This window comes from Sander vitreus, chromosome 14, assembly GCF_031162955.1.
Source record: "Sander vitreus isolate 19-12246 chromosome 14, sanVit1, whole genome shotgun sequence".
Classification (NCBI taxonomy): Eukaryota; Metazoa; Chordata; class Actinopteri; order Perciformes; family Percidae; genus Sander; species Sander vitreus.
The window spans coordinates 27,842,112-27,868,777 of record NC_135868.1 but is presented as its reverse complement, the minus strand read 5'-3'; the positions used below and the strand labels follow the sequence as shown (position 1 = coordinate 27,868,777).

At 41.1% G+C, this 26,666-nt stretch overlaps 1 protein-coding gene across 1 annotated transcript in view; it reads left to right on the top strand.

Annotated features, from left to right (window-relative positions):
- Nucleotides 1–26,666, top strand: part of LOC144529117 (retinoic acid receptor beta-like) — a 314,488-nt gene that overhangs the window by 104,701 nt on the left and 183,121 nt on the right. Inside the window, exon 2 of the mRNA XM_078268068.1 lies at nucleotides 7,261–7,633. Within this exon, the coding sequence (XP_078124194.1) occupies nucleotides 7,444–7,633 (190 nt within the window). The 5' untranslated portion in view covers nucleotides 7,261–7,443. The remainder of the gene's footprint in view (nucleotides 1–7,260; nucleotides 7,634–26,666) is intronic.

Below are 26,666 nucleotides of genomic sequence, written 5' to 3'. Positions count from 1 at the left end.
ATTGTTTTCATGCCGTTGTCGGGCACCTCCAGCCTCTGATGGATGACAGTCGATACCTGTATTGCCATTCAGGTCTATTGACCTTTCTCTGAGGCATGTTAGCACCACTTGGCCCGGTCATTATGGCTGTGATCCAGATGCCAGGGGTCGGCATCGGGGGAGCCTCCATTTATCATAGGGAGAGAGAGAAAGAGGCGCTCAACTGAGCCATGAGGGACGCACAAGAGGAATGAAGACGAGAGAAAAACAAGGAACAGAGATAAACACGAAATGCATTTTACACATTCAGGCTACAGTTAACGGCCGCAAACAGAGACCTTTGGCAACACCAACACTGGGTACAACGTTTCGCCGCCTGACTCTTATCTGTCATGACGTCTCGTTCTCTGACACTAAGCTACTAACGTTACCATGGCAACTACCAGCAACAGGCGGAGTATAAATGCTGCTTCCCGTTTACTCATGCTCATGCCCAGTGTACGAGAATGATGATGAGATATGAGGTTTGGGCGCGTTAGTTTAAATGGAGATTAGTTCTTCTACTGGAGCTAAAAACACTTGTGTGCACAGAGATCGCTTTTGGCTCAAAGCACCGCTGTGCAGTTGAGAATTTTAGAAGGCTGATGACACTGATGGTGACAAATGTGCACCTGGCCTAAAAAACTCAGAACCAGCTGGTAAATCCTCTGACAAGTCTAAAAATCCATTGTTTGAAGACGACATGAGTCTTGAAGAAATAGCTCAACATTTTCGGAAAGAAACCCATTCGCATTCAGGGTCAATAGCAAAGTTAAAAACTGCCAACACCTCTAAAACTCACTAATAAACACATTTTTTCATGTTTAGTTCGATCCGTTCTCAAACAGAAATGTAAATGCATGCTTTCCAGATATGCTTAATAAGCACGTTTTTGGTTTTGGTCTATGTACCAAACCTGGCAACCTCACTTTGACGACAAGAATTTAGCAAGGTGCACCCGTCACTGTTGTTACCTTTCAGTAAAAAGGTAACTGTAGGTAGCTGCAATGCCCAGCACAATAAAGTAGACATTTATGTATAAGTGAGTATATTATAAATTAATACATTGTATTTTTAGAATTTGTATTTGTACATTTATGTATGTTATCACATTAGAATGTCTCGAATTGCATTCAGTTTCAATGATTCACATAGAAAATCCATTAAACTTCATCATGTCATCATATTGATCATATCATTATTCTCCATATATAACGTTGTTTTTTAGCACCTTCTGCTTCACAGAAAGTCCAAGTCAAGCTGAGCTGCTGGAGTAAAAAAAAACTGTTTGTATAAAAATAACTGAACTGTTAATGCAGTAGTGCATGTTAGTGGCTCCATCCAACGTCATTTCTACATGCACTAACTTGCTGTTTTTAATGTCTTCTATTTTTATTCAGCTCATGCTCACTGGCTGCGTTGTTATCAGGTTTCTATCTGCTCCGGCAGCACAAGCTACATTTCTAAATTAAGCCTCATGAATTATTCTTGCATTGCATTACCTCTTGTTTCTCACTACAATGCAGGAAGAGAGTTTACTTAAAGGAGATTGTTTAGAAGTTGTCAGACCAAAGATGCATCTGCAGAACACAGTAACCACTGTGTGAATAACCCCACTGTAGAAAGTTATGTTGCAGTATAAACATCTCACAGTATTGCCAGAAGAATGCGTCTTCCTCCTCTGTATGTAGTCCTCCTTCAGTACACTTTCCAACTCCATTCTATTCGACATGTCAAAACATTATAACAACACTGTACTTATGTTAATATTTGAGTTCTTATTTCATCTAAATCTTGAGCCAGATATAAAGACTGTTACTTAGAAGCAGCAGGACTTTGATAAATCACAATGGTACAGTGTCTTCTTAGACTAGAGAGGCTGTTTACCTATTGAGAGCTGCAAAGCATTGCCTTGAACACACTTCAAGTACATTAGATGCACCATACAAACTTTGCTCGGTGAGTGCTTTTCCCCACATGGTCTCTGTTTGATGATTTTATCTAGAACAACTTCTAAAGCCTTCCATGGATCTGTTGTTTTTCTGTCTGTTTAATGTTCCCTTACATCTGAATACATACGTTTAGTTTATATAACCATTGTTGACTATTTAAGGTAAGACTTGCTTTATATAAGGTGTAAACAGCTCATGAAAGGAAGGAAGATCATCTTTCATAATAACCATCTCTTCATTTTTAAATGGGTCACTGATGATGCTTTCTTCCACACCAACAAATTCTTACTCCCAACCCGTCACATACTGACTTTTGGTCAGAACCCCTTGGTGTCACTTTTTGACGCTCTGGGACAGGACCCATTAGCGTAATTTTTCAACATACAGGGTATGGTACCCTAACCACTTAGTTATGGTTAGGAAAAGATCGTTGGTGGGGTTAAAAGATGCATGTTATCCCTCGGTCGAGCTCCTGCTATCCCTAGTGCGTATATACCAAGCGGCAAATTCCGGACCTGAAAAGTGAAGCCAATGCGGAAGTACCTTAAACCTGCATTCTATCTAATTTCCAGCAGGGGGTGACTCGACTGGAAGTCAATGGGAATATGACCCTACTTCTGCCTTGATTTATTACTCATTAAACATTTCCATAACGATGTTATGGCCTCAACTGCTAGTTCAAGTCTTTTTTTCAATACAGCATGTTATTCATTTCGGTCCCATTTATTTTAAAATAGACACTAAAGCAGGGGATGCTTTAGGGGTGTGGCTACACGCCGACCTGTCATTCATGATAGAGGCTTAGCAATGCTCATCTATGGTACTGTGAACATTAAAATAGCCGTGAACTTGTTTATTGGGGGTTGTCTGTGTTTTCATCTTAAACGTTGACCCCTCTCACTCTGTGTTTTCACTTCTTCAAAGTTGATTGGAACATTTTGGTCACCTAGAAATGTCTTGTTCAGAGTTCTGCCAACCACGATAGCTAGATAGTGCTAGCAGTAGCTGGTAACTTAAGAGAAAGTCTTGGCGATTTTCTGTTCTGCCGTACATGCAGATGAATGTCTCCAGTACCCGGGAAATCTCCCGTTGGATCAAATCAGCAACTTTACCTCTTTAGTGTTTAGCTTAGCGCGGCGCCATAGCAACCCTAAACAACACTGGCTCTAGCCATTTGCTGTTTCTTGTTTGGTGCTGGGGTTAGGGTTAGGGTACCCCATTGGCACCTATTGGTTGTTGACAGTGTTCACATGATTTAACTTCACTACCAAGACTTAAAACTTCCGATAATATCAAACACGTTTGATTAAGTCAGACTGTCAAGATGGGAAAAAGACTGATTCAGACTGAGTTTTATGATGAACTTACACCAAACGATGGAGACGATGGGAGCGCTCCAACTCTAGCAAGACTCTCAGGATTTCATTCCGATATTGGAAATTAGTCTGCGACAATGGAATTGCTTGAAATGTTGTTTGGTGTAAGGTCGTCATTAGGGGTATAATCACACGTTTCATCACAATATAATATTTTATCGAATCTTAGGACAACATACAATATGAACTAATATGACATAGTCTGCCAGGATACGATTTCAATTTAATTCAGGGGCCTGCTACCGACACGAGGCGATACATAAGCCCATTTAACAAAATCAGTCACATTTATACATATATCTTAATAAAAGCAACTAAAATATGATTTGACAATTTCATTACAAAGCTCTTCCAGACAATAAACTACTCTTTTTAATAAAAAGAATAAATACAAAGTGGGAATTTTAAAATAAAGGTACATGTTAAAGATGACATATAAAGATATTTATTGATATTTTCACTTTGTGAATTATCATCAATGATATTGGATCCAATATATACGACACCAGTACCCGGACGTACCCGTTTACCCGCCAGTAGAAGTCCGCTGAGAGATGAGTTGCGTCGGAAGGGCTGAAAATCAGCCACTTTTCCACTTTTAGCAAATATGGTCACTTCTGGCTCCAACATACCAAGATGGCAACGACCACAATGCAAACTCCTGGCTTCAAAATGGCAGTCCATAAGCCAATGGGTGACGTTTATACAACTTTATATACAGTCTATGGTCCATACAGATGCTAAAGGGTGTCTTGTGCGTCGGTATCTGACGCTGAGGGCCTCTGACTAAGCGTCAATATCTGAGGAATTACGACAGTACTGTATAACCTTTTCTGAAAACAAAACCTTCAAAGACTGAGGTTTCCTGCAAGTGAGAGTAGAACTTGCTGAACGTGTGTGTGCTTCCTCTGTCCCTCTTTATTAAACTGTTCCAGGCAGTAATGTGTGTATGACAGCAGGGAACCCCGGGGGAAGAGAAGACTGCTGGAGCCAAACAAGCAGCAGCTCTCCTCCCACTGGAAGCTGCAGCATCTCTTATCTTCCACTGCTTCAACCTGTTATTGAGACACCAGACAACCCCCCACCCCTAACCCTGGATGACTCATAACACACAGGAAGCAATGAGAATAATATGCATAGGAATATTGTGGCAAAAAGACATCTCCTTCAGTGTGTGCAGTACAGTATGTCTCTCAGGGACAAGAAGGCAAATATAGTAGTGATCAGTTTTTAAATAATAATCCAAGGGTGGATTGTGTATAAATTAAACAAACAAGATGCAACATGCTAATCAGTGAGCTTCAGAGGTGCTGGTAGGTGGATTTTGTTACCTCTAGACACAGCCAGGCTAGTCGTTTCCCCCGTTTTCAGCCTGGTGGTCAAATTTAGCATATTCAGATAATGAGTCATCTCATCTAACTCTAAGTAAGAAAACTAATAAGCACATATCCCAAAATTATGATGTGAACATCCCATGATACAGTAGAGTTTATACCTGGTATTGAAATTCTGCATTTGTTATTCCAGAAGGACAAGCCTTAAAACCCTTGTACTTGCTTCTGGTATTTACAATGTAGTCACCTACATTCTGATTTGAGAGAATGTACCGTTTAAAAAAGAGAAACTAATTCTACACACACACCGCGGTGGAAAATTCAATCATGTGACTGTTGTATTTAACGTAACAGGTGCAGTTTTAAAAAGGTAGTAAACATTGTGAAACTGAACTAGTTAAGTTTAGGCAACAAAAATACTTAGGGTTAGTAAAGCATCAGGGATTGGCTTTAAATGAGTCACGTAAAACTACTAAAATAGGTACGTAACGTGAAGTCACAGACATACCTACAGCATGGACTAATGTCCATAAAACTCGGTTGATTTCAAAATGTGACAGTGAAAGTCTTGTGTTTGTTTGACCCATCCACCACCCCGACCTCACTGTACTTCCTTGTTTGCTCTTGCGATAATTACTACAGCCACGAGAGGTCACCGCCTAACAAGAAACGTATTTATGCGTCATTATGAGCTGCTTGCACAATCGACCTATACGGTTGTTTTTTGGTTGAGGACGGTCTTGTGAATGTGTGTAACTGTGAGAGTGTGTTCAGGGCGTTGCGGCAAATGATGCCTGGGCTCCCAATGAAATCTTCCTGAACGAATACAGGTTGAAACATGTTGAAAGATCCTTGAGCAAGACATTGAACCCCAAATTGACCTCTATGTATGTATTTGAAAAATACATGGGTTTGAAACTGTATGGAATTCATGTTTACCTGTCTTGACTCAAATATCTGAGTCTGCCAGCAGATCCCATTCCAGTCACAATCACACCCAGACACAGATCTACCATGTCCCTGTCCTTCTCTCTTCTCTCACCTCTCCTCTGTCCCTACCTTCCTCAGTGGCATGCAGCACAGCAGCAAGACGCTATCTGGTGGTCGTTAATTACAAAGTGTGGTTACAAATCACTTTAATGGCCCTCTGACTGCAGATTAGAGCGTTATGAGCACCATTATGCCATAGCTGTTTATAACTCTGTTAAACAGAATTCAGCAGTGAGGACTGATCACACCTCCAGTCCTCCCCACTCGTCTTCATTGGCACCCTGAGCAGCTACCTTGATGTGGGGGGAGTTGGGGTGGACGCTGGAGGTGATGTGCAACTGATTTATGAGGACAATGTGTCTGCTGGAAACATCTTGGGAAATCCTTGAAACATGGGAGTTAGCAGTTTCACACTGAACTAAGCAAGTGTTACTGAACAGAGTTTTAGTTATTTTTCACTGCTCTATCGAGCATTAGTCTGTCTTTACAGCAAAGTCAAGTTTTTGTATGTGTTCACAACCAACCAGGCAATGAAACGGTGCTTGAAGGAAGTTGATCATTCAAAAGAAAAGAAACCAGTTTTGCTTCCTTGCTGTCTGAACAAATTCTCTTTGCAATCATCTTTAAGTAAAGACATGTGACTTTCAAAAATGAAAGTAGCCATGACAGATTGGTTGGAAAGGAAGGATGTGAAGGATAGTTGGTAGACTTCAGACCTAATTGCTATGGAGCAGTTCCTTTTTATGAGTGGATTCCAGTTTTGTTTGTCTTGAGCATGTGCATGAGAACACACATACACATTCCTGCCAATGTCTTCCAATATTTGGACATAAAGTGTTTGCTGTGAAATTGGGCTAGGTGGCAAGATACTCAGCATTGCCCAGCAATGACAGGGAAGAAGGAGACTGCCAGCAAATAAACATGGATGTGAAATTTCAGCGGGTCAGTGTAGTTATTACAATTCATCCTCTGGGGAACATGATTGTTCGTATCACATTTTATGGCAATACATCCAGTGGTTGTTAAGATATTTCCACTGAACCAAAAATGTCAACCTAATGGTGGCGCCGGATGAAAATGGTAAATGGGCTGCATTCATGTAGCGCTTTTCTAGGCTTAGCGACCGCTCAAAATGTTTCACAATACAAGCCAGCATTCACCCATTCACACATACATTCATACACTGGCTGCAGAGGCTACCATACAAGGATAAACATTCACATACAAACTCAGTGCGAACACCAACCTCATTATTCTGGGGCTTGCGACTCAAAAAGGGCGAGAACCAGATCTAAGGGTTGTGTAATACTATAAAACAAATTGTCTAAGGGCAGCAAGAGCAATAATAGGACAATGCAATGGTAGAATAATGATATATATGAAAAGCCAACTTTCAAACAAGCCAATAAGAGGTTGATATGGAATAGACATGTGCGAGGACTCCCCTGAGTGTATCTGTATCTTGACAGTGCTACACCTTGGTATATTCCCATGGGTTTGTCATGATAATGATTAGGATTGAATTTATTCATGAGTACATACAGTGCAGAGATGTAACTAACTTATAGCTAATGTGTGTCTGTGTTACAGTGTTAGTGGAACAAACTTCTGAGTGGAACACTAAACTCCGCCACCATGCATCTCTGGAGTGCTGAGGTGGTACCACACCTGCTCCAGACACACTAACCGAAGCCAGGGTTCACCCGATGGCCTCCCAGCTTCGCCAAGCCTCAGCTTGCTCAGTGCTCAGTGCACCCGACGCCCATCGCTGTTATGAAGACCGCCAGCCGTGCCCAGGCCCGCAGCAGTCCTCCACTGGTCCAGATGAGGCGCTACAGACCCGGGGTGTATCCTTTCCTGTTCCCATCGATCATCAGCTCCCTGCCACAGCTGCCGCCATCATCGCCGCAGAGGCTGCAGATCCAACAGCCATCCAGCAGCGGCAGCACACCCTCGCCTGTTGGTGAGTACTGCTCAAAGCAGGAAGCAGCGTGATGTTGTTGTATTGCTGCAAGTTTTGTGGAAGATTCCATTCTGTGCCAACACTGAAGGACCACTGAAGGAAGTGGTGTGCCCTTTATGTGTCGACTTAGAAAGTAAGGGTGTGGAGGTTGTAGTGGTGGATGGTCGCGTAGCACGTCTGGCTTTCATGCAGGGGAGTTTGTGTCCTTTAACAGACCTGTGATAACGTATTAACGGTATCCCCAATTGTTTCCTAACCTTAACAATATCGTAGTTGCCAATGTGCACATAACGTAGCAAGCACGCAAGGCCCTGAACAGCCATAGAGGTGTTTTCAGTTGATCTGGCTGATTGGACCTCTTCCCATTTATGCCTTTAATGGACAGGACAGCTAGGTGAGAAAGGGGAGATAGAGGGGGAAGACATGCAGGAAATCGAAACTCGAACCCTGGACCTCTGCATGGAGGCATAAACCTCTTTGCATATGTGGGCCTGCTCTACCAACTGAAACAACCCAGCCACCACCTTTATCATTCTTATTGGTAGGAAAGAGTTGTGACCTAATAAATTTCCATCTAAGCTCCGGGTGAAAGGATATATACAAATTGGACGTCAGGTCCATGCCAATGCCTTTGAAGGGGGGGTTCACAGATTTCACATTAAAGCCTGTTTCCAGGTGTTGGGGAGTACTACTGCCTGTCATCAGGGTTATCTTGGTTTGGGATTGGAATCTACAAATGTTGAAAAAAACAGAAAGTCTGAGTTTCAGAATGCAGACTTGGATGTGAGCATTTACCCATAATAGAAGGTCTAACAAAAAGATTATTCAGTTGCATTATGGGACATCAACATTTTTGAAGTTTTACCCATACAAGGGACTAAAAGTCAGGAAATCTCAGCCTCTGGTGCTTTAATTTGAACTGTTTATCGTCATTTTGCCTATTATTTTCAATAGCAATAGTCTCTTCTCTAAAACACTAAGGTGTGTCTTGAGAAGCACTTCAAATTTTTAAGAGATGGGCACATTTAGATTAAGATGCCTCTCCTAGCTGCAAAATGAAAAGGTGAAGGAATTTGTTAGGAGATGAAGTTAATCAGACAGAACATGATGATAACGATGTCAGACAGCAGTGAGTGCAGCTCCTGGAATATTTCCTCACCGTGAGTGGTCCCTGATGTCTCCCACTACTGTAGCCTTATTTTGACACTCTGGTTTGTGTTGCCTGGGCCTGAGCTCTGCTGTTTACAACTTTCAGCTCCAAATATTTACTCCCTCTCGTTCCCTTCCTCCCTCTCACCTCCCTACACCACCTCAAAAATCTGCTCTGACATGAAAACCAGCAGGCAAGCTTCACTCAGGGGGGATTCTCGTCCCAGTGAGGAGCTCAGGTGTGCTCCTCAAATCTGAAGTGTAAATTGGCACACTGCACACAGTCAATTTCAATATGTGTTGTTTCTGTTGAGCAGAGTTTGTATTCCTGTTGATAAATAGCCTAATTTGAGAAATTAGACGCAAGCCAAATACAATATTTTGAATTTCTAAATCATACTGGAAAATCTCTGTAATAACTATCAGCTCATTCATCATATCAAGAGTGTTTATGCTGTACTGTAAACTCTAAGGTTTACAGTATTCATGCAGTTTACAGTGTTAACTAGGGCTGAACGATTTAGGGAAAAAATCGAATTTCTTTTTTTCTGCCAGATATTGTGATTACAATTCGATATGTGATTTTAAAAAAGTCAGATAAGTCATTCAACCTCACAGTACTCCGAGAAAAGCCGACCTAAAAAAATCCAACATGGCTGCTCCGTGCATCAATAGTAATGAAAGCTGTAGTAATATATGTTTATTAGCACTTCTGTTTTAATGTGTCTCATTTAACAAGTCATACACACAGTACTGTCCAACTTCTATCTGTGGACATTTGTGCTGCGGTGTTTGTATGCACAAAATACAGCCAAATGCATTGTTAGCAACTGGTATTGGTATCAAGAGCACCGTAAGTTTACCGTTGTTTTAGCGGCCATTGCAGTTGAGTTTAGCCAACAAAAGGTGAGCGTCATGCAGCAAAGACAGTAACATGGCCCCAAAATAATTAGTTAAGATTAGAAAAACATTGTGGTTTGGGTTAAAATACTGGTCCCCTTAAGTAGTACTCCTGGGACACAGACACTCGTTAGGGTTGCTTTTCCCCTTACTTTTTGCCCCCGACACGAACTCCGCTCCCAGGCTTAAAAGCCCTGTGTTCATTTGGAGTTCTAACCCTGAGGTAGGGAATCACTGAGTAACACCACAGACTTTAATCAAAGGGACAGATGATTGTGTCATCATATAGCAAGTAAACCTAGTAAAACCATATCAAAATAGTTTTGTGTTTAAAAATACCATTGCACTAAGTCAGTTTCCTGCATTTGAAAGCAAGATGAAGAGACTATCAATACATTAATATGATCCGGCCTTGGTGACTGGGGCAGGACAGAGTGTAGACATCAGATATGCAGCACCATAAATATAAAGAAAAGTACAATCATAAAAAGAGTACATCTGCTGACTTCTCCTTGATCATGCTTTGGTGTGTGAAGACTAAAGCACAGACTGTATTATTCACAACATTAGAGACAAAAGAATAAATGCGAGGCTGTCTGATACAGATACACGTCTGAACTTTGAGCATCAAGAAAGAAACAGATGAAACAAACAGTGAGGTAATGAGCGCCGCTGTTGAATGGGATTTGTGGATTCGCACAAATGATCTAGGGTCGTCGCAGAATCCCTAGGGGACACACTCAAACACTCGCTGTTGTCGGGTCTGCGGTCCGGTTCGCCCTACCCGCCGCCTTCTACCTCCGCTGGGGGATTCACAAAAGAAAATGAACTCCACTGCAAACACCACATACCTCCTGGGAACTCCAGTGGCCCAGTCAACATCAGTATGTATGAGAGAGATAAAAAGAAGAAATATAGACAAAGGAAGTATTATAATAACGCAATAATGTTTTGGATCATACTGTCACACCACCTCCTTATGCAAAGGCAGATGAAGTGGTGGGGCGCAGCCATATGCTTCTATTCACTCATTGTTATGAGGTAATGTAAAGCAGACTTATCAATTCAATCTGTCCTTATGTTGCTGTACTTTGATGGTAAAAAAATCAAACTCTAACCCAGCACAAGCATCGGTAGCAGATTCTAAAGCAGTACAAAATAGCATCACACAGGCACAGGCGAGCTGGTTAATAAATCTTGTCATTCACACACTTCCAGCATCTCCACATCTGTCCTATCCCCTCCCCGACACTCTCCTCCCGTATGGCCTTGAGGGGTATGGTGGGGAGGGGATACCTGTACTTACAACCTGTCAGTGTCCTACCTGCTACCGACCCCAACAGATTATCAAAGCCTTCATCTGACAGGGGGATGTCGACACGCTCCTCGTCTTATACAGAGATACTTCCTGCCCCATCTCCCAGGGAATTTTTTTTTTCTCTCTCTCTCTCTCTCTCTCTCTCTCTCTGTCTCTCTCCTCCCTGAAATGCACATGATGGCAGTATCAGGCCTCCAGCAGAGAGAGCGTCCTGTCAGCTGCACGCACGTGTCCCAAGGTAGTGCGTGAATGTTTTCCAGGTCAATTTGCAGTAAAGCTACATCACAGAATGATATTGTGTGCTAATGGAAGAGAGAGGAAAAAGCGGAGTTTGAAGATAGTTTTGTATAATCTACAGACCTAAGTGTGGACAGTTTTCATTTAAACTAATTTAATTTAATTTAAATTTAAAATATGACTTTTTAGGGCCTTTGAGCAACTGGATGACTTTAAAGGGATAGTTTGGATCTTTTGAAGTGGGGTTGTATGAGGTACAGTGGTGCTCATAAGTTTATGAACCCATGCTAAAGTTGATTAAAAAGAGGAATGAAAAAATCATAAATCAAAAATGAATGCCTTAATTAAAAAAATTAGGAAAAATCCAACCTTTAAGGACACAACTTTTCTTTGTGAATGAATAATGTATCGTAAATAAATAAATGTTATTCCTTAAAATACAGGGGGCATACGTATACACACCCCTATGTTAAATTCCCATAGAGGCAGGCAGATTTTTATTTTTAAAGGCCAATTATTTCATGGATCCAGGATACTATGCATCCTGATAAAGTTCCCTTGGCCTTTGGAATTAAAATAGCCCCACATCATCACATACCCTTCACCATACCTAGATATTGGCATGGTTTTATTTCAGTTAGCCTAATAGCTGGTTTGATTTGCATTGAGAGATGATCTTATGTGCCGTGTGCTGAGCGAGCAGGTACAAGTAGTAAAGCAAAAAAGCTGTCAGGGGCTAAAAATAGTTAAAAAAAAAAGAGGGAAAGGAGATGCAATGTCAAGGGATGTGACAGCAGTTAAATAAGTGGATGGTGAAAGGCAACAGGTAGGATTTAAAGTGTGACGTCTGTGCTTGGAGGCTTGCAAACATTCATGTTAACAGACTAGCTAGTGTTTGCTAACACTGGGAATATAGCAGCCAAATGGGGTTTACCATGGAATCATGCATATATTTGCTACCAAACTTGGAGGCTTGCAAATATTCATGTTAACAGACTGTGCTCACACTAGCAGCTAAAGTGGGGTTTGTGGCTAGCTTAATGCAAACCAATGTTGCTGATAGCTACATTTAGATTTTGGTTAAAACCTATGGTACCAATCCCATGCATGACATATCTCAATTTTATAAAAGTATAATAACAACTGGTAAATATAAGGTAGCATGCACAATACATGACAAGAAGCTGGAAAACATAACGTATGCAATAACTCTGGTTTACCATGGAATTATTAATAGATTTTGTTTTACCATTAGCTGTTCATGTTGTGGCAAAATGTGATAAAATCTGTTTTAATTGAGTTATGGGAAATATACAATGTACAACAAATATGATACTTTATTAAGAGATATGTATTTTGCTTGAAATAAGGAAAGACCTTCCTCCTCGGATCACTTTCGGTTGCCGCTATACAGCCTCAACAGCTACGGATGGCTCACCGCTGTATAGCCGCAAAAGCCACGGCGGGCACAAAGCCAACGCCTTAAGCGTAGGCGTTCAAAATGCAAGATCAGCTAAATGACTTCATCTAGTGGAAAATTCCCCCCAAAAGGTGGTCTTCAACCTCAAAAGTAGTCAATTGAAGTTTTACATGCATGTTTTGAAGGTGATCATTGGTGCGCTCCTCAGGAGGAGGGTCTCTCTTTTGGCAAATATAAGACGCAGTAGAACAAAGAAATCTTTAGCAAGCTTTCCAGTACTTGCTCGGGTTTCTTGTGTGTAGAATTCTTTTCCAAGCACATTAAACTCTCTTTTTCACATCTGACTCTGACTCTGTGGATTTTATTAGACCTCGTTTTGGGACTTTTTCATACTTTGAAGAGAACTTGAAGAGAAGTTGACAAAGTGCAGCTGGCGATAAGGTCCGCGCCTATAAATCTGGCCTTGAACCGCGGACCTATATTTTATTTCAACAATGTTAGCTGTGCTGTCAGACATACAGGCTATAGTTACATCTGTTTTTACATCAGTTAAAGCTGTAATTACAAGTATCTCTCTCTTTAAAAGTGGCTCTCCATATTTGTACTTTTTAAAATCCAAAATGTGAATGTAATTTCAACAGCAGCACAACCTTACTGCATAATAGTTGTCTTATCTGATGCCATCACTAGGCTGATAAGAATTGATTTAGGTTGCTATATTTAACAGTGAGTTCATTTCATTCAGGTGTGAGGATGGTGGATCAGGAAAGGCAGGGGAAGGCAACAGGTAGGTCTAACATTAGGTGGAAGTGTAGGGGGAGCCACTTGATACCAACAGATTCATTTCTTAATATTATTAATATGGAAAAACTAATGGAAAATCTATTACATAATGTTTGTTTGACAATATGTCTTAGTGGAGAGGAACACAGGCAAGGAGTGAATGAGACAGACATGAGGTCGGCGATAGCATCACGTAGAGATGAGACCAGTGATGACATCAGGTAGGAGTTCTATTAGACCACGCAAAATTGTTGCTGCATACCCCTCTTACACTGGGTAGTTGCACCCCTGTATATATAGCGTACAATTAAACTGATATTGATTTTTTTTTGGTAGTCATTTTGTTAGGTGTCTAAAATACATTTAGCTGCTGCCCCCCGTCCACAGCAGCACATTGCTTAGCTTCCGTGGCCGGGACTCCAGACTGTTTCTTCAAACTGGGGGGCGTGTCGACCGCCATTTACTTTAGGTAACACACTGACTATGGAGAAGTAGCTCATACAACCACACTTCAAAAGATTCAAACTATCCCTTTAATGTGAAACACTATTTTTGAAGGAGTATCATTGTCAGAAGCTTAAATAGTGACCAAAAAGAACAACAAAGCAACTGGAAATAAAGGAGAGGAGAAAGAAAGAGTAACATTTTTGGTAGGCATTTAATGCCAAACACCGGCAGAAAGTGAGTTCAATAACATTCGCTTTATACAGAATGAAAAAAACATCAAAGAAGTGAAGGAAAACAGTATTTCTGTAAAAAAAAAAATATATAAGAAATATAAAAAAATATATATATATATATATATATAAATAAACAGCAGAGTGGTGAGTATGACATGAATTAATAAATTATCACTGTGGAAATGGACGTGCTGCATGAATTTATTATGTGAACTAGTGTAGTACAGGTAAACATATCCCAGTCAACCAGCCTTTATTGGGAACCCATCATATGAATACCCTTTTTTATTTTGAAAAAGTACAGTATTATGAGAGATGAGACAAATACATACAAACGTGGATAAACTATGAAAGTAAAAAAAAAAAGTGACAGGCCTGGAAATGCGAGACTGTCTCCACAGCGCTGCGGAGTAACGTCTGGCTACACCACACATACATTCTGGGATAGGACCAAAAAAACGCTCTGGGCTATTTGCATTTCTTTAAACCAATCACAGTCTTCTTGCTCCGGACGCAACAACGGTGACTCTGCTTAATAGTCTCAGGAAGGAACTTGTTTAGGAGGAACATTTGCACACTGCAAAAGAAAACACCACATACAGTACAATATTAAATGAAGTTAACTGTCCAGTAACATGAGTTATTTAAATTAGCTGGATACATGGTTAAATCTCATTGGCTCTTACCAGTGGATCTCCGTGTGTACTTTCGTCCACAGCAATCCCACCAATCGGTCCTAAAATGTCCCAGTTAGAGAGGAAATGCCCTAAACATATTCTTTCTAAATCTTTACAATCATTCCCCGAAAGAACCAAGCAAGCCTGCCTTGTTGCACCATCCATATTTTCTTTAAAACTTGCCATTTTCAGTTTGCAGCTTGCTAGCTCAAAGTTTCAAAGTCGTTTCCTGAAGAGAACGGAGTTTGAGAACGGCAACACACAGAATGCGAAAGGCGAGGGACATCTTGCGGCAATCATCCTGGAAATGTTCGTTGATCCAGACTAAGTCCACATTGACTCCTGTTGAGCCAACTGCGTGAAAGGTTTTGAAAAAGGGAACTCATTATTGAGCAATGTGTATGTGTGTAACTCCATTCACCACCATTGCTTCTTGGACAAATAACATATTTCTTTTTTTTTTTCTGTTGTTTTCTTTAAGATTATCACTAACTGTAGGTCATATTTTACCTGTCATCTTACATAATATGTAACTGTAAAAACTGCTGCATGTCACCTTAAAGTAGCAGACACACGTGGAGTGTGATGCATGAGCTGAGGGCGCGGTGTCAGACAGTATTCATAATGCAACTGCAGGAGGAAGCTTACTCCGAATTTCCTTGTAATAAAACCCATCTGTGCAGCATTGTCAGGCCTGAGTGACGCTACAATATATAAATGCATGGACATACATTGTACACACAGTTTGCTTTGATGCTGTCTTTGTGCCACTCTAATAACATGTCTGCACAGCAACCAATGTTAAAAGGGACTCAGCTGTCAGTTTGCTCTCAAACTTGGCAAATGCACACTTACACACCTGCACATTGCATCTTTGTTCTCCCCCCAAATGTATCCCCTCCTCTTTCCCTACCAATCTCTTTGTCTACCTCGCTCATTTCAAGTCACTGTCTGCCTTGTCTGTTGGCGTTTCCCTGTTGTTATTCTAGAATCCATCGCAGGGTATTTAGGTCACATGCGGTTTCTAGCCCTGGCAAAGTATGAATAATGCAGACTTCTCTCATTACACCATGTGCTAACCCTCTGGATTGAAAATCAATGTGCACTCAAGTGGCTGGCAAATGAATGGATCTAACTCACCAGCCGCTCAGGCCAAGAGAAGCGAAAAAGAGAGAGTGCAGGCTACGTTTCATACTGAACCCTAAAGGTTTAACAGCATTTCTATTTTAACAGGTTCCAAGCCTTTTACAAAATACAATATGCTTTTCATCTGCGAGAGGTGGCGTGTCTTGGTTCACCGAGGGCTGAATGTGATGAGAAACAAGGCTGGTGGAACAAAGGAAAGAGTAAGGAAAAGATTATTGGTCATCGACAATGCATGGAGGAATGTCCGAAGACGAGACAATGTCGGGGCTGTATGACTGATTGAAGAAGGGGCTGGGAGTTTTTTTTACCCCCACTGTTTCCAACCTTTCAGTGCACTCCCTCCTACAGTTCAACCATAGTTCACATTGCCAGGAGTCTCCTCCCGACCCATCCCCACTTTCTCCATGTAGCGCTCGGAGAATCCTTTTGCATACGTGCCGCCGCACATTCCACACATAGCCTAAAACAGTGTTTACGGCATGATCTACAGTTTGTCTCTAGTTTTGGAAAGGTGCCCGAGCTGCTGCAAGCAACACCGGTTACCCACACTGTGATCAAATCTGCCAAGGGGGTATTTTTTAGTGAGGGTTTTTATTTTTTATGAGAGAGCCCCCTCCCCCCCGACATCTGGCACACATCTGGAGCAGTTTAATGAGAGGCTCAGTCTGCCTGACTCTTTACTGCGAGCCCATCATCAATCTGCTTCACTCTTGAGTTGTCAAGATACTTCAACCCTCATCTCTCTCTCTGGCGAAAGCCAAATGATGTTGATACATGAATGATAATAGTCTGTAAGAACCTGCAAGGGGGAAATAAAAAAACAGAGTAAAAGTTATTGGGGAAGGCTTTAAATTTGGAAATGCCTCTTATGGCATTTACTCCCCAAAGCAATAAGCAACTTGTGATCTGAGCTGTCTCAATTACAGAGCTTACTGTAGTTTATTGATATGATTTCAATGCCTCGCACCTGTGGGCAGACAAGGGCTTTTCTGCGCCGTGTTTATGGCTCCGAGCCATGAGAGTCTGCTCCATAAAAGATTCTTGCTGGGACTGAATCCAAGCTCATTTGAGATTACTTTTTTTGAAAGATAAATTGACTTCTTAGTCAACAAACAAACTAGTACATACGGAAGAGGATTAGGGCCATGTGTGAAAAATGTATTTGAGTTCTGAGTTTAAAGTCAGAATTAGTCCAAATTATGAGATTTTTTAGAGTTAAAATTCAGACTTTAACATTTTGACTTTTTTCTCAGAATTCTAGATTTCTGAGTTTTAAAGTCAGAATTCTGACTTTAAACTCAGAACTCAAATACATTTTTCACACGTGTCCATAATGGAACTGCTAGCTAGTGTCCCTGGAGTTTGCTGTTGGCTATACATGTGCTGTACATCATACTTTTTTTGAGTGTTTACTGTATTTAAGGCACTTACGTAGACCGTATGAATGGTTTAAGTGGATGGCTTTTTTGTATGCGAGTATATTTATACTCGCATACAAAAAATATGGGTGCATATGTGTAATTATGTATATATTTTTTTTAAAGATTATTTTTTGGGGCTTTTCCCTTTATTGTGTAGAGACAGTGGATAGACATGAAAGGGGGAAAGACATGGGGGATGACACGCAGCAAAGGGGAGCAGGTCAGATTCAAACCCACGCCGCTGCAGGACTCAGCCAACATGGTGGCAAACGCTCTTACTGGGTGAGCTAGAGACCTTTTTATTCAGTTGTTTAACTGTGAGCATGAATTCAATAAACTCAAACTCAATCCTCTTTCGTAGGTATACAACCTTTAAAGTGTTGCTAGTGTTTTGTCAGAGGTAAATATCTTAACGTGTGGCCTCCCCTGCCTGTGGTCACAGTGCATTATCCATGGTAGCCGTCCATAAATCAAGAAAATGGCTCCTTTTGTATGTTCATTAATAGGCACAACATGCGTCAATACAAAACCCCAACTATTCTTTGAATGGACTTTGATTGAAAGCCGGGCCTTTTTAACAGCGGCATTCTTATTCTCGCCCTGTAGCAGCTTGTCTAGCTGTCCAGGCTCTTATTTATTACCCCTTGAAGATGAGACAATGAAAAAGCAGTTCTCAGAGCTCTGTTTGCATTGAGAGGCCCGCAGCACAAAGCAGCCGGAGAGCATCTCATTGTTCGACAGGGCCGGCAGAGCTGCGGCTTGCTTCAAAAAGATTGCTCCTTCTTTTTTTTTTTTTTTTGGTGGTGGTGGTGGGTGGTAAGGGAGTGGAGGAGGGGCTCCGAAACCAACCGCGAGGAGTAGATTTCATCACAGGAAGGGATGTGGGGGCAGGCAGAGGGGGGGTGGAGCTGGAGATCGAGGAGTCAAACACAGGCCAGCATGAACTTTCCAGTGCTAAATTTGGTTCACATCTATAGGAAGCTTTACTGCACTCAGGTTTTGTGCCCTGCAGAGGATGCAAATACTTTGAAATATGACCGAGGCTTGTGATTTAGATAAATTACCACAGGAAGCATATTCTGCTGTTGCAACTTAGGTTTTTTATAAGAGTCTTAAATGTCAATGGCAATGCAAATCGAGGCTGGTAGTCACAGCAAAATGAGGAGCAAAGTCCAGTTTCCCTTCACGTGATCTGGACTCCGGAATGGGGGGAAAAAAAGCAACCGGGAAATGAGTGGTATTCTTAAGCTAGCCACAAAGAAGCTATTGAATGTGTGTCTGTGAGTTGTGTGTATGAACCTGTAATTATGAGGCAGAGAGCCCAAGTCTGCACTCAGAGATAAGTTGGACGGATGTACGCTCTCATTCATAGAGAGCCAATGCGCTTTGCTCTGCTAAATGGGCTACGGATACGCCACAACATGCAGCCTGACTCTGAAATACACACAGAGATGGAAAAAAAATGGCAGTGCATAAAAGCAATGTGCACCTACTCATACATATATTTTTCATTTGCAGGTAGTGCTATTTGACACTCTGGAAAGTGACTGCAAGTGAATATATTGAAAGGATAATTCAGGTTTATTACAACTTGGGTCTTATTGTCGTAGGTTTGGCCACCATTAGTGATAATAACACTGCACTTCTCAAGTGTATTCCTGGGATCTGGGAGCATGGTAACATTGCTACAAATTTAAAACAAATCCATCATGTTTTACAGATCTACTTCCTAGTTCAACTTTGGCCTACTGTTCTTACCAAAGTTTTGTGCTTTCACAAACTTTTCCTGTGCAATTAGTAGGGCTGTCAAAAATAACGGGATAATAAGGAGTTAACGCAAATTCCTTTTATCGCCACAAAGTTTTTTGGCGTGTAATTAACACACATGCGTCAGGGACCACGTCATATTCAGACGCGCTTGGTAGGGACTCTTGACGTCATTTTTTTAACGCTCTGGGTCGGGACGTACGTTTAACTGACGGGACATCATAGGTGGGGTTACAAAATGTACGTTTCAGTGACACACGGAATAAGAACGGGACACAAACCTGGGTGAAAGTCCTGTGTTGTTTGACTCATCCACCACCCAAACCAACCTCCTTACGCAGATTTATGGTCTTTCATATGACTAGCTAGCGTTGTTGCTCTTCAATACCACGTCATCTTACAGGATTTGCTGGCCAAGCATCGTAATGTAATGCACAAGGTCCAATGTTTTGTGTTGAGCTGCTTAAAAAAATGGGATGTTTAGTTAAGCAGGACACTAGATTTCATTCAGGTCAATGTGACCATCTGTTGTTGCTAGATGGGCTTGAGTTCACCATATTATGCTTTAAGCATATTTTTTGAGCATACAGTACCTTTGAGGTTATTCTGGGAAAATTCTAGACAGGATTTGTCATTGTTTTGGATTGTTGCAATAATAATAAACATTTGCGTAAGCAAGCATATTTGTCCACTTCCATGTTGATAAGAGCATTACAAACTTGAAAAAAGCACATTTAGAACAGATACAAAATGATTAATTTGATCGCAAGTTAACTATGGACAATCATGCGATTAATCACAATTAAATATTTGAATCGTATGACAGCCCTAGTAATTAGTGATTAACACTGATATATCTGGTGTGATCAGTTTCAGTTTGATCTCTAAATAAAGTGGTTTGGTTAATCTGGATAAAGTGTTGGCTTGTTCACAACCAGTTGTGTTTGGTGCCCCGTCAGACTTTACACTTTCGATATTGCCACATTCCCAATACAGTTACAGTTACATTCCCCTGTCACAGATAGAAAAGACTTAAAAAGCTACAAATATGAGATCTAAGTAGTGATGAACTGAGCCCCTTTGCTACAAAACAATGTGGATTTTGAAAATGTTTCCAACCCAGCATTACCATCAATGACTTCCATAACGTTTTATAGTGTCCAGTTCCAGCCCTTTTTTTTATTTATTTTTCCATTTAAAGGGGTGATTGAATGATTATATAGGGTATTTTACACTGTTCCTTAAGGTCTCCTAATAGGGTATGTAACATTGGTTGGGCTGAAAATTGCCCAAATGCTATTTTATTAGGCCCTTAACTACCCTGTGAATATGGCTCTATTTGGAACAAGAGCTTTTCTTCCAAATATGGTATGCTCATGAATATTTAGATGAGCTGCACGTTGATTGGTTTGTTCGAACCACATAGAAACACATTGGAGACGAGACAGCAGGTCTCATAGTTCAGACACTGCAAAGTTCTACATTGTTTGTCGGGCTATTTCGTTATTAAATTCACTTCTGAGACTTTTTTAAGCGAGAAATCAACTATATAAAGCTCAAATATGGGCCGTTTTATGAAAATTGATTGCTAATTGCAAATTTGGTAAGACGTGTCGGACTTTAGCTAGGAGCTCCACACAGTCTGGCGAGAAAGCGGCAACCTCCATACCCAGTGAAAGTCACCGTTTCTCTGGGTACAGGACTACCGGAATACTCCGGGAGCTCCACGGAGCTGGCTGGCTGCCAGCTGCCGGCATAACTAGAGTAGCTATATTTACAGTTTGAATTTCGTCACGCCACTTATATAACATCTACCCCAAGGTCTTATAAAGCTAACAATGGTGTCCGATTTCAATTTAATGAATTTTTGTGAACATTAGGGGTTTTGTTAGCTGTGACTCTCCCTTCAATCCTATGTGTATAGATCGCGGCTAGTTAGCTTCATTTTCGGCGTAATTAGAGTATATTTAAAGTTTGAATTTCGTCACGTCACTTATATAACATCTACCTCAAGGTTTTATAAAGCTAACAATGGTGTCCGATTTGAATTTAATGAACAAGTCTTTCTAAAGGATTCGTGTCCTGTTCTTGTGTCACTGAAACGTCCATTTATAACCCCACCCACCACATTTTCCTAAACCTAACCCGTTCTTATGTCGCATGTCAGTGAAACGTACGTCCCGACCCAGAGCGTCAAAAAGTGACGGCAAGCGTCCCGACCATGCGCGTCTAAATATGACGCTAAAGGAGAATTTTTGCGTCAATAACAAACGCCAAAGGCACCTGACCAAGTGTCGCTTTTTGACGCGATGGGAGTGAGAATGTGTTGGCAACTAACTTTAGTACCAGAATCGCAGACTCCACCTTTAAGCAGTCAGTACACTGCATACTCGTTTTTGCCATACATGCTGCCCTGGAAGCTATGATGTCACTTGCTGCCATACAGCGTTAAAAAAAGCTTATATCCACCCGAGCATCCACTTGTAGACTCTGAGCCTACGTCCATAGGGGAAACTTCTTATTGTCACTCCCTGCTGTGCTGAGTTGAGTTGCAATGTGAGGTGTGACAAATTCAGAGCTCAGATTCCAAACATCAGTGCTGTACATATTCTATATTCACATTCATTCCACAGAGTTGGCTGACAGAATCATGGTTAAGTTATGGCTAGGGTTAGGCAACTGAAACATTTGGCTAGGGAAATATTGTGGTTACGGTTTCTCTCTTTCTCTTCTCTTTCGCTTCTACTCTTACTTTCTGACATGCTACTTACTAGGCTTGTGCCGCTTGGCGATCAGATCGACGACTGAAAAGATGATCGGGGATTGGTGTTTTAAAGCAATGTTAACTTACCAACTTACTATCAGAACTAAATGTAAAAAAGAATATCTAGAATCGCCCTACTATTTAGTAAGTTCGCCTGCTGACAGCTGATCCAGTTTCACTGATTAAAGTGGAAGTGGAGTTATGTCCAATAACGTGTTCAATGTAGCCAGCCTGTCAGACTGGCGATCAGATCGCACATCGGCGATCTCTAGTTACTACAAATGGATGATTTGAAAGTATAAGCAATTGCCCAAGACTACTACTTCCTGCATTGGCACTATACGTTGGGAAAGGGTGTAAATCATGTGCCGTGGATTCCTCTCATATAAACGTGATCTGTAGGAATACTGGGGTAGAATTTTCCTTTAATGCTGATCTAGGCTGCCGAAAGACAAACAACTAAATATAGTGATCATATGTCCAGGTCACATTTGGAAGTTTGAAGAAGGACCAGACACTGAGCAGTTGTGTTTGCAGTGCGTCTGCCTCAGTCAAGCCCTTTGTATAGCCACAGTGCTGTATTTGGCCTGTAGTCACAACTTAGCTCCTAGCTCATCAATTACATTAGGGCAAAGCACACTCTGCGAGTATGCAGCTACTGGAGGCATGCTTGTTGGTATAGCGGTAGGCTGAAGAGATAGCATTATCAGAACTGGAGGGCCATCACACAGAGACTGCTTTTCTTCAGTCTCTCCATTTGCTGCCTGGCGTCAGGTCCCTGGCCTCCACCAGCACGCACAACCCAGAGCTCTCTAATCGAGTGAGTTTGTCTTGGGGGAAGGCCAGCAGACTGTGGAGCCTTTTTTTTTTTTTTTGGTTGAGAGCATGAACAAAAGGTTGTTTATGTGTGAAGGCTGTTCTCTCATAGAGGGAGCTGGGTTAGCTGTGTCTGTTTGTGCTGATGCAGGCAGGCAGGCTTTGAAAAGGCGCTAAGCCACATACTCGTGGGTTCTGTTGAACGGCGGCAGCAGCATTGTAGAGCTCCAGCGATTGATTAACAACCGCTGGATGTATGGAGCCGAGACAGAAAACAGCCGAGACGGACAAACGACGGACGGAGAACAAACACCCAGTGACAGATTGATAGTTTCACTCGCAACAAAAATTGTACTCTACTGGTTCAACATCATTTACAAAAGACATAAAATTATTTCAATGAGTGATGACAGACAAGGAAACGGAATGCCAAGGAATGATATATTGACTGGAGTTGATTTTGCATGCAATTTTTATATGTCAGGACAATCTCACAGAAGGAAAACCTTTCTTGGCAAGTCAAGCTATTTTCTATCTAGAGATAATAAGTCCCTTTATTTCCCTTACTTTCCCTCCAAGATGCCTTAGGCAAAAAGCTTGACCCGGTGCCTTGAGCTGGCTCATGAATGAGAAACTTCTAATAGAGAACAAGCTGGAACCACCGGCTTTTGCTTGTTTCTCGGAAAAGTTTGAAAAGAAATTAAGACCGTTTCTCCTCAGGTTTGGTTAAATTTAACCTAAGGGTTAGTGAAAGTGCCATATGATAAGATAAAACATCAACAAAAAGATTCTAAAGGCAAATGTTCAAAGAAAGTGCTTGTTGGATCGTCAGACTGCAATAGAAACCCCCTCCCTCACACCTTTCCTTTATCAAATTTGAGGGGATTGTGTCCGCCAATTTTGCCAACTTTTTGAATCACACCTACTACATGCAGCAATGGGCCAGATTTGCACAGGTGAAAACAAAGGCAATTCTTCACACATCTACTTCCATCAGTTTTCCTTTCTATTATCGATAACATTTGTCGATGGTGAGTTCACTTTCAAAACTCTTTACATACTTAGCACAACAGCAGTCAATGTGGACTAAACTGTGGATAATTTTTGTATTGCTTTCAAACAACATGTGTGATGGGAATTTCAGCTTTTTGAAGGGAGCTGTATCTTATTGCTCCGTTCCTTTCAGAGAGTCATTCAAAAGAATCCATCCTTCTTTTTTCTTTACTTTTACGGGGCGCCAGGGTTACTAGGTTTATCCGTGAAATAATCATTAGGAGAAAGTTAGGATAAGATTTGGATTAGATTTAGTTGTACTTAGTAGTATATATTATAAAACATCAACAGGCCCAACATACAAAAGTCTCCCCATGCTTGTCGTTTCTGGATCGTATGTTACGTATCCCAAATATGTCAGAGGATCATCGTATTATTTTGTCTTGTATTACTTAAAGATACAAAAAATCATTAAGGCTCCCATCATTCATAGAGCTGACTCGTTCGCGACCGACACATCACTGCATTCAATGACCACATCTTTCAAAATTCATGAACTGTTTTCTCACTGAAACTCAACCACCCTGGACATGTCCCTGGGCATATCTGCTGAAAATAGACAGGGATGCATTAGGCATGCAGAAAGATTCTTTCCCAGGTGTGGTACAAGAGAGGACATAATGTGTGATGTTGAGGAGAACTTGTGGCATTAGACATACATAAGACAGAGTTAACTAGCGCTGTTATAGTTCTATATCTGTTAGCTATCACTATACATGTATGTATAGTCAATAAGTGTTGTTTTGTATTGGTTTACTGGAATTACTTTAGTTTAATTTGGTGCATTTTAAATTACTCTCTGCAAAAATGGCAAATAACTAAAGCCTACTGAAACACATTTGCAAACTGGGGTCTAATTCCACTGGTTCCCAAGCTTTTTGGTTTGTGACACCGTATGGCGCCGATATACTTGCTTTTGGACAATGCGTACGCGTAGACAAGAGGCGATGACGCAAACGGCGTTGTTCACATACTTGCCTGCGTACTTTGCGTGTACCTGGAGGAGTAAACGTATATCCACTAGGGGGCATCCCTGGCTGACACTGGAAAATATTCCTTGGCTGCAGTGTGGAACAGCTGCTGACCTGCCTGTCAGATGATATACTGCCCCCACGTTCATGAGCTAAATTGCATCTTGCGGACGCACCCCCAGATTGAGAACCCCCAGGTTGGGAACCACTGGTCTGATGTATAGTTCCAGTTCAGTATGGCCTAAAATGTTCTGTTCCTAAATTAGGAATACAAACTAATTGGTGAGCTGAAAAAAAGTGACAAAAAGAAAATGGAGATGCAGTGGTGGAATGTAACTAAGTAAATTTACTCCAGTACTGTACTTAAGTACAAATGTTAAAACATTGTTTATGATGTATGTGTATGTTGTGTGTGATGTCTGTAAGCTACTGGGACCTTGAATTTCCCCTTGGGGATCAATAAAGTATCAATATATCTATCTATCTATCTATCTATCTATCTATCTATCTATCTATCTATCTATCTATCTATCTCTCTCTCTATCTAAATGTTGAGATTCTTGTACTTTACTTGAATCTTTTCTTTTCATGCCACATTCTACTTCTATTCCACTACATTTCAGAGAGAAATATTGTACTTTTTACTCCACTACATTCATCTGACAGCTTTAGTTACTAGTTATTTTACACATTAAGATTGTTGCACACAAAACACATGTAGTTTATAAAATAGCATGTTTTATTCTTACATTACACGAATACGAATATGAAAAACTTTATTGTCCACAGATGTGAAAGTTTTTCTTCAGTTTCACCAAGAATACAAGAGAGACAGGGCATTACAAACAATACTTAGCCAAGACGGCAAGAAGGACACAAACAGACAATACATTTCATAAAAATTTACTTTACAAAGGTTACATTTACAAAAGTAAATATAGCCTACTAAAAATGCTTGCTGTGCATAAAACCTGCAACCCGGAAGTCTGCTTCACCCTACATTCCATTCTTAGTACGGTTCCCAGTGTTATTTAGCACCTTCACAGCATTGGGGATGAAGGATTGTTTCCATTTGCTGTTGGTACTCCCTAAGGGTAGGAGTTCAAATTCGCTGTGAAATGGATGGGAGGGGTCACTAACAATTTTCTCGGTTTTGTTTGTAATGCGTTCCTCATAAATACTGCTTAAGTGCTTTTGTGGCTTTCCTATCATTTTTGAGGCCATGCTTACTATTCTCTGCGTTTGTTCCTCCTTTGGATGGTTAGGTTACCATACCACATGATCATCATGTGTCACTAAGCTTTTATATACAGTTTCCAGGATATTTTGGTTCACTCCGAAGTTGTTAAGCTTTCGTAGCAGGTAAAGCCATTGAGAACTAGCCTGGTTGACACCAGACCCTTCTCATTTGTGACTGAGAGGGGGTCTGGACAAAGTTCATTCGCAGCACATTTCCAAAGGGGCGTCACCAACGGACGCCACTCAAATGCCTCTGGGCACAATTGGATAGTCCTTCAACCAATCAGGCTAACGATCTGGGTGACGTGGCAGCAACAGCGGCATCAACGGGTTGCTGCCGAAGCGGTGGACGTCATGTTGAATGTAAACAAAAAGCTGCTGCGCTATCGTCATCATCATCGTCAATGGTTGTGATTGGTGCCTCGATTTGGAAAAATTGGAAATGGGCTTGAATGGGCTCTTGGCCAGACTGACTTGCAGAACAAATCTCAAATTTGCCAGAAGTTCATCAGGGTTTTTCCAGGCTAGTTGAGAACAGAGATAAAATACAATCTCTGTTCTAAAATCTGTGTTTTCCTTAAAAGTAAGTTTTCCGTCAATATACGTGCCAAGGTATTTAAAATCATTAACTATTTCAACTATCTGTCCCTTGATTGTTATTGGTTGTATCCCCTCTATCCCATTTTGAATAA